Source organism: Pundamilia nyererei, unplaced genomic scaffold (genome assembly GCF_000239375.1).
Source record: "Pundamilia nyererei isolate P.nyererei 1_Seehausen unplaced genomic scaffold, PunNye1.0 scaffold00003, whole genome shotgun sequence".
Lineage (NCBI taxonomy): Eukaryota > Metazoa > Chordata > Actinopteri > Cichliformes > Cichlidae > Pundamilia > Pundamilia nyererei.
The window spans coordinates 7,493,530-7,505,661 of NW_005187404.1; the positions used below are offsets into that span (position 1 = coordinate 7,493,530).

Genomic DNA, 12,132 nt, shown 5'->3' on the forward strand with positions numbered 1-12,132 from the left:
ACCTCTGGTGCAAATTACTGACCTCTGTCATCATTTTAAGTGGGGGAACTTGCACAATCGGTGGCTGACTAAATACTTTTTTGCCCCACTGTATGTGCACAGAAATGTTCTTACCCTGCACAAAAAATAATAATAGTACATGCAAAAATTACCATCAGATTCATAAAACATTGCCCTCCAGCCAATTTTGTTCTTATCACAGCGCAAATGTTAGTGAATCAGAATCTGCTTCCTGTCTACATGCTGCCATGCTCTTTGTAAGGAAGAAGTTCACTTCAAGGTGAAGTGGAGAGGGCGGGGTGGATGTTGTAAAAGATAAGTGTGGTGTCTGAGGAGAAAGAAAGAAATGGCGCACCTTTGCAAAGTGTTTTCTACAGAAGTGATGATAGTTTTAAAAAAACAAAAAAAGGGTAAGGCTCAGGTTGAAATAATAGTGCTGAATATCATTTGCCATGAGACGCTCACTGTGCTACAAGTAAAATACATAAAAAAGTTTGACAAAAAAAATACTGATAATACTGGACTGTAAGTGAAAGCATCCAGCTTGAATGATAATATAAAGTAAGTTAATGCTAATGAGATTAAAAAGGTTGAAGGTTATGGCTATTAAATGTCATTTAATATCTTACTTCTATCCATTTCATTCTCATTATGAGGATTTTGGCTCATGGTGATGGGGAAAACTGTAACTAATAACCAAAGAAAATAGAGAGAGATAACAATATCCCCCCATCCATCTATCAGTTATCTTCCACTTATCTGATGTCAGGTTGCACTGCAGAGGATATTGCAGACAACCTCCTCCCCAGCCACATTTTAAAGCTTTTGCTGGGGAATCTCATTGCATTCCCAGGCCAGATGAGAAATATAAATTCTAGCGAGTTCTGGGTCCAGGGTCTCTAACCTGTTGGGCGTATCCGGCGCACTTCCAAACTAAATTTTGTAGGAATTTAAACTAAATTCCTGCCCTTGCTTGTCATTACCAGAAATACTAGTCAGTTAAATATATTATTTTAGTTTATTATCGTATTAGTGTACAGTGACAGTAATCAGTTCAAAGATGTTACCATGCCACCGACCACTTCCCAACACTGCAGCCCTGACAGGCAGTGGCAACTTGCCCGTTTCACTCTCTCTGTGAATAAGACTGAAGAAGCTTCTTGGATGAGAGGTGAAACATCTTCAAGCAACTTAAAGAAGTTCAGACACTTTTCTTTCCAAGCTCCTTAGACTCAGTGGGAGATGGTTAGGTGATGTCCTTATCAAAACTGATTTTGACCCACCATGCAATACAATCTCAGTGGCAACAGCTTTTCTTTTCAGTATGACAATGATCCAAAAGACACTGCACATGCAGTAAAAGCACACCTGGATAGGAAAACACAATGGAACACTATCAGCCCTGGATTGGTCTCCCTAGAGTCCAGGCGTCAACATTACTAAAGCAGTGTGGGATCATCTTGACAGAGAACAGAACAAAAGGCAGCCAACATCCAAAGAAGAGCTGTGAATGTCCTTCAAGAATCCTGGAGGACTATTGCTGAAGACCGCTTAAACAAATGAAAAGGTAGTTGCCTAAGAGAGTTCAGTTGAAGGTGGACAAACCCCATAAACTGTTTTTGCTTTTTATAATGTTTTTCAGTTTCTATTTGCATGTCTTGATAAATTGCTGCTATTTTCCATTTTCCTAACAAAATACAAAGAAATGAAAAGATTCAAGAGTCTCAAGAGTATGTTCTAATTTTTGGATTAGTCACCAAGTTTATTTTATTTTCTCTTGTTTAAATTACTAGCAAATGAGTTCCTAGAAGCATCCAAAGCATTAACATGTGCGATATGGTAAGTTAAAGTTTAAATTTCCAGAAGCTTCATGGACAAAAATAAAAGCACATGCCTTTTTTTTAAGGAATAAGTACATTCAAAAAATGCTTTAGGCTCTCACCTTTCATTTATTTTTTTCGGTGTACCAATTTTTTTAGTCGTTTTACAGCAACTATAAAAAGCTGCAGTGTTTGAATTCTACACTGAGACTGCTTGTTAATATTAATTGGTTGCTACCAATCCAAGATTTTACTGAACTGTGCAGAACCCTTAAGTCTCGTAATGAGTAGCTTGCTGGTGAGATTATGTATCATATCACTTTGCCTGCTTTACATGTAAAAGTTTAAATGTTAAAAGATGTTGTGAAAGCAAATCTCATGCAATCTGCTCAAAACAGAAACAGCACAGGACCAGAGGAACCCGACAGTCTACAGTGTTTGGGGCCAGGTAGCTGGCTCGGGATTGGCAAGAGCAATCTTACAGACGACAGCTGCTTTCACAAAGTTGAAAGGCTCTTTACAGTGTTGTTTGTTCAGAAGAACACACAAAATATCCCAAATACATTCAAAGGTGTATTTCAATATTCTGTTAGATATTTTAATACAAGCACTCAGCAGGTATTATTTGGTGAAAACGTCCTGCATGCAGTGAATTTGACGCGTTTTTTGACCACTTATAATGACTCTCTTACCTGTCTGAAAGATATACTCTATTTTATTAACCAAACTGGTCACAGAGGGTGGAATTTAAAGTATATGAGCTATTTAAGGCAGCACAGAGAGCGTGGATGTTTTTGTTTATAAGCAAGCACCAACTATCAGGCCAGCAGTGGGAACAGTCTCACGTACTGTATCTAAGTAAGTAGAGTGGGAAAATAAATAAGATTAGACAGCACAGGGCATCTGCAGGGTACACACAGACTGGTGCCCTAGAGCACTGCTTACACATCCTAACGGGAGCATGTTTCCCTCCCTTCTACTTCTCACTGCTTCTCACTTAATCCTTCTTTACCCTCTCCCTGGGTTTTGGTTTTCCTTTGCCCTCCGCTGGTACCTTTTCTTAATAATTCAGCTGACTTCTGAGCTCAAGAAATAGAAAAACACAAAGAAAGAGGCGTCATTTTTGGTGTTGTTTTTCACTGTACTTAGTTGCATAAATATGATCACAATGTGGGGATAGAATGGTTCCATCTCCAAGGTCAATAATAATTGAGGCCAGAACCAGTGTGTGAACCTCTCAAAAATATAAATAATCTAATCATTGCAGTGAGCAGACCCTATTAAAATTCCTAACAGTGTGTCCTTTACAATGTCCTGATCACTGAAGATTTTCAAGGATGCCAAAATAAGAAACTTATTTGAAGGGCACAAAAAGCATCTGCAAAAAGATATGTCCTCTACACACCAGTTGTTGCAAGCAGGTGTTAAAAGTCTGTAGAGAAACTTGATGAAGAAACTAGATTCAGTAAAGACGCTAAAAAGAAAACAAGCCTGAAAAAGAAAACATTGGCTGACATGTCCGGCTTGCTACAGGTGACCTGGATGGATGTTTCACCATTTTGTCAGGGCAAGCAAGGCGAGCACTGCTTGCCAAAACTCCACCTTCTTTTTTCATTGATATTTTCATTTGCATTTTTCCTGCTGTATATATTGACGGTTCACCATGTCAACCACTGCTCAAGGCTTTTAATTCAGCTGTTTTGTTTTTTGATTTTTTTGTATTATTTATATATTTAATATGCTAAAAAATATCATCAGGATGTGGGCCTGTGTTTTTAAACTCATGCACAACTGTTTTTTCATAGATATGTGGTTCTCAATGGACAGCAACTACAATATGTGATTTGTAGAATATGATACTGGACACTGAGCAGATATTATAATATTATATTAAATATATAAAGTATTTAAAATTAATTCAACCAAAAGATATGTATTAATAATGGGGAACATTTTTCTGCAGAATAACATATGTACTAAATGTTTTCATGGTGTTTCATTGCCTTTTATCCTAATGGAATAGTTTGAAAAATTCATCAACCGCTTATCATTGTCAGCTAATAGGAAATAATAGGAAAACATTTATGTAAGATTAGATTGCAGAAAGGTGAAAACCTCCATGAACAGTGTAGACAGTCAGCATAAATAGTATGTTTTAATCTGATCTAATTTATCTTGAATTGCTAAATATTAGAGAAAAACGTTTTTGTCTGTGATTGTGGATAGGAGGGTGGTTAGTCTCTGCTTGGCTATCTGCAAAAGTAACTGCATGCCACTTGGTTTCATGTTGTATTATTTTAAGGAAGGCAACTTCACAGCAACACTTGAACATAGAGTAGATTCACATTTTCACATTCCCGTTAAATATTCTGTTCATCAAAACAATGTTAAAGTAAAATATTGAATTATAGATCACACACTTAAAGTTACTTTAAATTTAAAAGTAATTTTTCCTGTAAGTAATGTTACAAAAAATCAGCAAACATGCAGAAAAGAAAACAACAGTAGAAACAGTAGCAGTTTCCACACAAAACCTCCATTTGAAAGTAACACCGAACCAGATATGCAGCTTTGCCTTTGGCCGTAAGCAAGGGGGTAACACTGACTGATGACGGTCATAACCCTGCAACAAAGAAAAAACAAAAACAACCTACCAAAACAATTAAAGGACAGGACAATAATTGTTGGCTTTAAATTAGCTGAAGAGATAAAGCGAGTTAGATCCAAATGGGGATTTGAAGTAGATTTCTGTCAGCAGAAGTGGCAGCTTGAAAGGTTGTAGAACCAATTAGTGTGTGAGTGAGGAGGAAAGAGGAAGTGAAAATGGAGCTTAGAAAGTGGAGGATGACATAAACATTAATCTAGACAGGTATGTGGGGGTAAAAACACTGCTGAGGGTATTGTAAAATAGGATGCGCTTTGCAGTGGATGTGTTTATTTTGTGACTATGACAAATCTGAAGGCAAGATAATATTTTAGCAATATTGTAGTCAACTGAAGATGAATGCAAAGCACACATCAGAGTAAACAGACTTTCATATCCCAGAACCATCTGGGGTTCAGTCATATTTCCTACAGCATGATTTTTTGGCAAGCTGCAGTTTTGCTTAAAGCACAAACTCTCTAAATCAGTTTAATAGATAATTATTAATTATTAATAATTATAATAATAATAATGGATTGAATTTATATAGCGCTTTTCAAGGCACCCAAAGCGCTTTACAATGCCACTATTCACAGCGCCCCGGGGGCAGACTGACAGAAGCGAGGCTGCCATATCGCGCCATCGGCCCCTCTGGCCAACACCAGTAGGCAAGAAGGGCAAAGTGTCTTGCCCAAGGATACAACGACCAGGACAGAGAGCCCGGGAATCAAACCGGCGACCTTCTGGTTATAGATGCGCTTCCCAACCCCTTGAGCCACGGTCACCCGAAGATAAAGAAATGTTTCATAAACTGTAACACATCAAGTGTTACAACTGGACTTGAATGACAGAGAAATATAAAGTTGCTTGCACATGATAATGAATTGTGGCTTGTTTGTGATTGCGTCTATATTACAGCTTTGTGGAAATTGAACCATACCCCTGTACTGATGACACTTCATTGCCTCCAAATACAATATTCACTTACCTTTAAAATAGTTTAATAATAAGTCATTTGTGTGTTTTCCTAGTTTATTATTTATTTATTTGTTTATTTTATTGAGGTGCATGATATATAACATTAACAGGTTAGTAGAATTGCACTATCAGACAGGATTGTGTAAAGGCACACATATCATTATATGTGTGCCTTTACACATGGACACATGGAAATTTATGCAGCATTAAAAGCACCCAAAAGTACAGGTCAGATTTTAGACTTTGGAACTACCGATGAATCCAGTGAGATTTGGAGCTCCTTTGTGGAGACAGGAGAACCTTACAGAAGTACAACCTTCAGTGCATCACTTCAACCATCAGGCCTTTTTGTTAGAGTTGGCAGAAAACCCATTCTTCACTAAAAGGCACATAACAGCCCCCAGGGACCTAGCTAAAAGACATCTGAACAGCTCTCAGACCATGAAAAGCCAAAGCCGCAGGTTTGATGAAACAAAGGTGGCCTTTGGTCACAGTTCCCAAGGGCATGTGTAGAGGACAATCAGGCACCAAGAATCACCTCATAGGATTTTTTCCCCCCCACAATTGCTTTGTCTCATTCTGAAAGCTTTTTAAGTACAACTGTCAGAGCTGTATCATGGGACAAAACAAGCCTATTGTGTGTCTGCAAGCAGTAGTCGATCTAGTTATTGTTTCACCGAACTGAAAAATGCCTCTAATTGTTTTTCAGTGCTTTAACAAAAATAAGCTTTGTTCTTCTTGCTGATACTGATTGCTTATTGTACAGTATACGGGTGAGTTTTGTCCAGCTGAATGACATTCAGTATCACACTGGTATTTTTAGATTCTCATTTTAAACTGGGAGACAATTCCATGCTCTACAGTATATTAATTACAGATAGGCATGAACAATAGTATTTGAATCCTAGCTCCAAGATTAATGTTATCATCTTATTAATGAGCCACTGGCTGGCCCATTAATAAATGACAACTAATGTGGCTGCAGGATAATCGCTAATAGTTAAACAGCTAACATTAACATTTGCACCGGTCTGGCTAATAACTGTTTAATACTTTAATCTTGTTGAAACATGAGCTCCACTGACCTCCTCAAAGTGTCCTTCAGTGTTGTGAATGGTGACTACTTCAGCTGCTAGTGAGGGGAGGGGCTTCGTGCGTCCTGTCCGCAGACGCTGTGTGAAATTGTGTCAACTGGAAGAGGTGAAGATGGCACTGTTGGTGTGTTACTGCTGCAAATAAGTAAGCCAAGAAAACAAGCCAAGATTTTTTATTTACTTATTTATTTATTTTTGCACTGATTAGTATCTGAGTGTTGGCTTCTTTTGTTGACAACCATGATTTACAGTGAAAATCATGGTTGTCAGAATCAGTCATCCATATGTAACACGTGCACTTCTTCAGCAAAAATCAACAGATTGCACCTCCAAATAGCTTAAAATTCCACAATTTGTCATATTTTTGATCGACATCTGTTTCTCTTATTAATAATGCATACAGTATATGATGTCTTCCCTCACAGTGGACCAGGGAAGAAGTCTCCTTCCATGGTGCAACCATGCCCTAAAATAATTTTTCAGTGTCCTCACAGCTAGCATTCATGGTGTATAACAAATGATGTTGTGGCTGGTGGTTGCATACTTACCAACATCATGCTAAAAAGTGCTCCTCTCATATTTTATTCAGAACAGTGGAAGGAACTTGGTGGAAGTTAACATTATCCAACACAGTTACATAATTTTGTATTTAGTGTTACATAATTTTGTATTCCCACCCTAGTGGGAGACACTAGGGTCTCTTTAGGTCAGGTTGGGTGTTATAGGGATGTGTAGAAGTACCAGCCATAAACATGGCAGAATACATTGGTCTGATATGTCAGTCAAAATGGTATCCATCAAAGCTCAGCTGAGAGGATGCAGTAATGTTTACATGCTGTATGTCTGTATGTCTGTCACTAGCATGAGCCTGTTGTCACTGGAAAATGGATGAATGAAGACCGAAGAGGTCAATCGATATAGTTCAATATATAGATAATAGTTCATGCTCACAACAAGGTTTGCAGATTTTTTTATATCCACTTTTACTTCTGTGTGAATGGTCCTGGTAACTTTTACACCGATAAACAGTTCTTAATGCCATTAGTCACTTGTCAGATGCAGCACTTATTCCACTTCAGCCGTCAGGGCCTCTACTCCAAACACTACCAAGACGATGTTGTGTGATCTGGTAGGAAGGCTTCTGTCCCCCTTGTAGCCTGAAAGATTGTTGCATTTGAGGGTTTATCATAGATCACCATGTCCTTCTCACATCATGTCAGCAGGCTACAATCTAAAGATTAACCTAATGATGTAGTATTCCCAAACAGATTGTTCTCCACCTTAGCTTTGATGGATAAACAGACCATTCTTGTGTTAGACTAACGCCGGTCAGCACACAACGGTGAACTATGGAGATAGATATTCTTACTTTTCATACTCTGTATTTCTCTGGTAAGTGGTTAACCTCATGAACCTGTTGTAATATGCATTAGTTCGTGCTCTTCATACCTTTACCGTGTCACTGAGATCACTGCTCTTCTTTCTCTTTAAATTTTAAAAAACTGTTAACTGAACAAAGTCATCCTCAACTAAAATAATAGGGATCACTCCATATATTGCCACTTGTGCAGCTGTTTCCCAACCTGCCAGTACCCCCCTAACTTTTTCTGCTAATGTTTCTGCATTTTGTTCTTTTGGTGTGTTTTTTTTCTCCTATTTATCTGCTTCTCTGATGTCTTTCTGTTGTTTATCTTGATGATGTTGCCTCTTAATTACATGTGTTATGTTTATATAATGCCCATATGCTTGCATGTGTGTTCTTATGGTACATAACTAGTGGTTAGTTAAAATGGTTTCAAATTTGTGCAGGTGCCCTTTTAGCTGTTGATATTTCTGCCATCAAATGTTCTTAACATCTTGTCAGGTTTTTTTTTTTTTAAACAAAGGTAAATAAATATAATAGTTAAAAAACAAAAAAGAAACCAAAAAATTGGTTTCAATTCTACCAAGAAAATCGATGTGTTAGACTTGTTAGATAAATCCACACGAAGTTTGATGCTCTAACTGCAGCCAAAGATGGCTAAGTACCTACTAAGGAATGCACTTAGCAAAACACTTCGAAGGTCTGTTTTTGCTTTGAACTGGAGTACAGTGTCTGAGGAAAGATATTAATTTTACATTTCCATTACAAGATAAACCTGTATCAAAATCTTGAAAACTTAACCTCAGATGTCATCCTGTAGCTTTTTATTTCTCAGTCGGCAAACCCTAAATGTATACAGCATTAATAAAGCATTTCTTTCCTTTTGCATATTTTGCAGGGCCCATTCTTGGCCTTTGTCACTCACAGCTAATGGATGTCTTTACCCAGTATGCCTACAATGACAGTTTCTATGACAATGGGACATGGAGCTTCAACGATACAGACCAAGAGCAGAAGCACCCCTACAACTACTACGCCATGCTGCTTACTCTGCTCATCTTCGTCATCGTCTTCGGCAACGTGCTGGTGTGTATGGCTGTGTCCAGGGAAAAGGCTCTGCAGACCACCACAAACTACCTGATCGTCAGCCTGGCTGTCGCTGACCTTCTGGTGGCCACACTTGTTATGCCCTGGGTTGTCTACTTAGAGGTAGGATTGTAGAAATTCACGCACACACACTCTCTTTGCCCATATTCGAAGAGACATATAGCCTGACATGACCTATGCAGCAGACATGCTCTTTTATTTCTTTTTCTTAAACCTTTTTTTCCCCTCTGTGTCTCGGGTTTTCAGAAAGCAGAAAATTGCCATCTTAAAAAGCAGTATTTAGTTTTCTTTTTAAATCATTCTTTTTAGAAAGGGGTTAAAAAACTGGAAAGGGCAGGACTTTAAGTGAAATTGCATGCCAGTAAAATAATCTTGGTGAAAAGGATTTGAGCCAAACAGTCACCCACAGTTAACTACAGGTCACAGGCTCAAGGTGATACAAAGGTGAAGACTAATGTGTTCACATCAGTCCTGCAGTGGATAAAGGCCTGTAATGTAGTCCCACTATGTGACAACAGCAAAATGTCAGAGCAGTCTATTTGAACAAGAGCTGGATGTTAGGCTATAATTCACCCAAATACTGGGCTACATCCTTTCTCATTCAGAGAACTGCTGCATTTGTTTTTTAAATGAATTATGGTACATCATTTAAATATGACACATCGGAATCACATTTTTAAAGAGAAGGCAGACTTCGATGTTTCATAATAGCATGCACATCCTGCCAAGTGAGTGGGATGTGGTCGGTCTTTTTGAAAAATCTTTGCCCATCTCTGGAAGCTACCTCCTTCATACTGCGGTTATTTCTGACCATTAGGCTTCAGGTCACGCTGTCTGATGTAGGAAAAAAAAGCAATCTAAGACTGCGGGGACTTTAATCCCCCCGTGTTTCTCAGAAACTCTTGATGATTATCACTTTAACCAGATTATAGTGCATTTAAAGAATTTCATAGCCCAACTCTGTCCGTATGATCTGGGCATATTTTTTCAAATAAAGAAAAGAATATTTTTGTGGTCATTGCCAAAAACAATCAGATTCAAGCTCGTTCATGCATAAAGTATCCAACCTGCACATTCTGTTTGTTTTTATCCAAATTATTTACTTGTTGTCTCTGTTGATTTGGCCAGCTGGATACATGCAGAGGGAGCCTACATCAAAGCGGATCGCATAAGTGGGAGATGAATTGTAATCAGCAACGTATCAAAGCCCACAAATTACAGCATAAAACTTTATCAATAAAAGATAGCATTTGATATCAGAAAAGTAAGTCTTTGATGGTGTAAAGAGATTTAACTGAACAAGTGTGCATTACTAAGTGTAACACATTTGAAGTACGGCGAACACTAAAACTACTCCGGATCTTTCATCAAATATAAGTCACAGCATGCTTTTGGACAAAAATCTGACTGTTTGCTGTTCCTTTATAGGATCTGTTGTGTGCAAACATAACATCAGATTACAAAACACTCACCGAGTAGTTGGCTGCTCTTGTTTCTCCTGATGCCCCACACTTAGTTCTGGCTCTACACATCATAAATGTAGTTTGGCAAAATTATTCATGTAAATCTATAGGAATCAAAGTCTAGCTCGATAGGATTATTATTTTACTTAGCTAAATGTTTGGCGTCTGTGTTTTCCATTCAATCTACATCTCTTACAGTTAAATGGGGGGGGGAAAGACCCACATGAGCAGTTTGGTGCATTAAGAAACAGATTTCTTCAATTTTATAGCCATTTAATCCAAACAGGCTAATAACAGCAATTTGGAGAGTGAAGTCCTCCTTAGAATAATATGCTGGGAAGCAAGTGCTGGCTGTTTGTCAAAGTCAAAAGGGATTACTTCCCAGCTTGTGTTTAGAGTGGGATGCTCATCTGATTCTGGTGTGTCCCTCCAAGGCTGTCAGGCCTCCTACTAATGTGAGATGGGATAAAGTGAGACGCTAGTAGTTGGTCCGCTAGAAATCCTTGAAAATAGGAAATTATTTGGAACTGCTGCACAGTTCACATCATTTTGAGGTAAACACCAGACAGTTTCATAATCTCTGGATTAGCGTGTTGAGTGAAGATGGCCTTATATGTTCAGAGCTCACAACGGAGGAATTTAGGCAGAGATTTGTCAATTATTCAACTCATGTTCTTCATAACATCTTTCTTCCATCACGGACACCATCTGAAATTAGGCTTCGTTTCAGATGATTAAAACAAACAAACTTCATGACAATACTTACAATATTGTGTTTGTTTTATTTTGTTTTTTGCTGAACTCGGAGAGGCCTTTCTTCAAGCCTCATCTTTCCTTTTTGTTCCTATTTTTCTGTATTCATGTGTAGGCACTGAATTTTTTTATAATGCCACTGACTCAGGTCATCATGTAACTCGTGTATTAACTCGTGTTAAGGATGTAACAGCATGAACTACAGTGGGAACATAGTCACAGAGTGTGGGCAGGTTATTCAACTTGCCCTTTATTATTAAATACTAAATTTGCATTAATTAGTGCAGGTTTCGCTTTCTGCCTAGTGTGACTGATTTAGAAAGCGTACGGAAGGAACATTTTGCATAACTAGAAGGTGAGAGTTAGTTTAAAGTAAGGGTGAATAAAACGTGTATATAGTAGAATATTTGCTTTCAAGGTGTTGCCTCATGTCTTTATAGCATCCACACAGCAGGCAGATGTTTGAAAACTACTGCAAACCAAATGGCTCATAAATGTAATCAGTGGAAAATATTCATCATGCCAAGAACTAAACCTGTTAGTCTATTACCTTGGAGTGCATAATTGGCGATCAGCTACAGTGACCTGGTCAGAGCCATGAATTTAATGAATGCTATGAACAGTGTTGCACAAAAACTGCAGGAATAAACACCCGCCTTACCTGCGGAGGCAGCTAATGCTGTAGTTTAAATCCTGTTTAAAGCTTTGTAAAGAATATGCTGTCAGGCGTTGTGGCTGATATGTGTACAGAATTTCAATTTGGAAACCAGAGAAAGTTTGTAGAGTAGAGTGATGGCTCCTGTTGTATAGGGGTGGGCGATAGAAACGATATAAATTTGGCCAACGATAGAGATTTTGACTATATCGCTCTATCGCGATAGCGCATGTTGATGATGTCATCAAGCTGCGC

At 38.2% G+C, this 12,132-nt stretch overlaps 1 protein-coding gene across 2 annotated transcripts in view; it reads left to right on the top strand.

The window, feature by feature from the left end:
- drd2a (dopamine receptor D2a) overlaps positions 1-12,132 on the top strand; it is a 60,202-nt gene that overhangs the window by 26,702 nt on the left and 21,368 nt on the right. Inside the window, exon 2 of one of the 2 annotated variants that reach the window (XM_005720842.1) lies at positions 8,798-9,108. The exons of the other annotated variant lie outside the window; for it this stretch is intronic. Coding sequence (XP_005720899.1) covers positions 8,830-9,108 — 279 coding nt within the window. The 5' untranslated portion in view covers positions 8,798-8,829. The remainder of the gene's footprint in view (positions 1-8,797; positions 9,109-12,132) is intronic. 2 annotated transcript variants of the gene reach the window in all.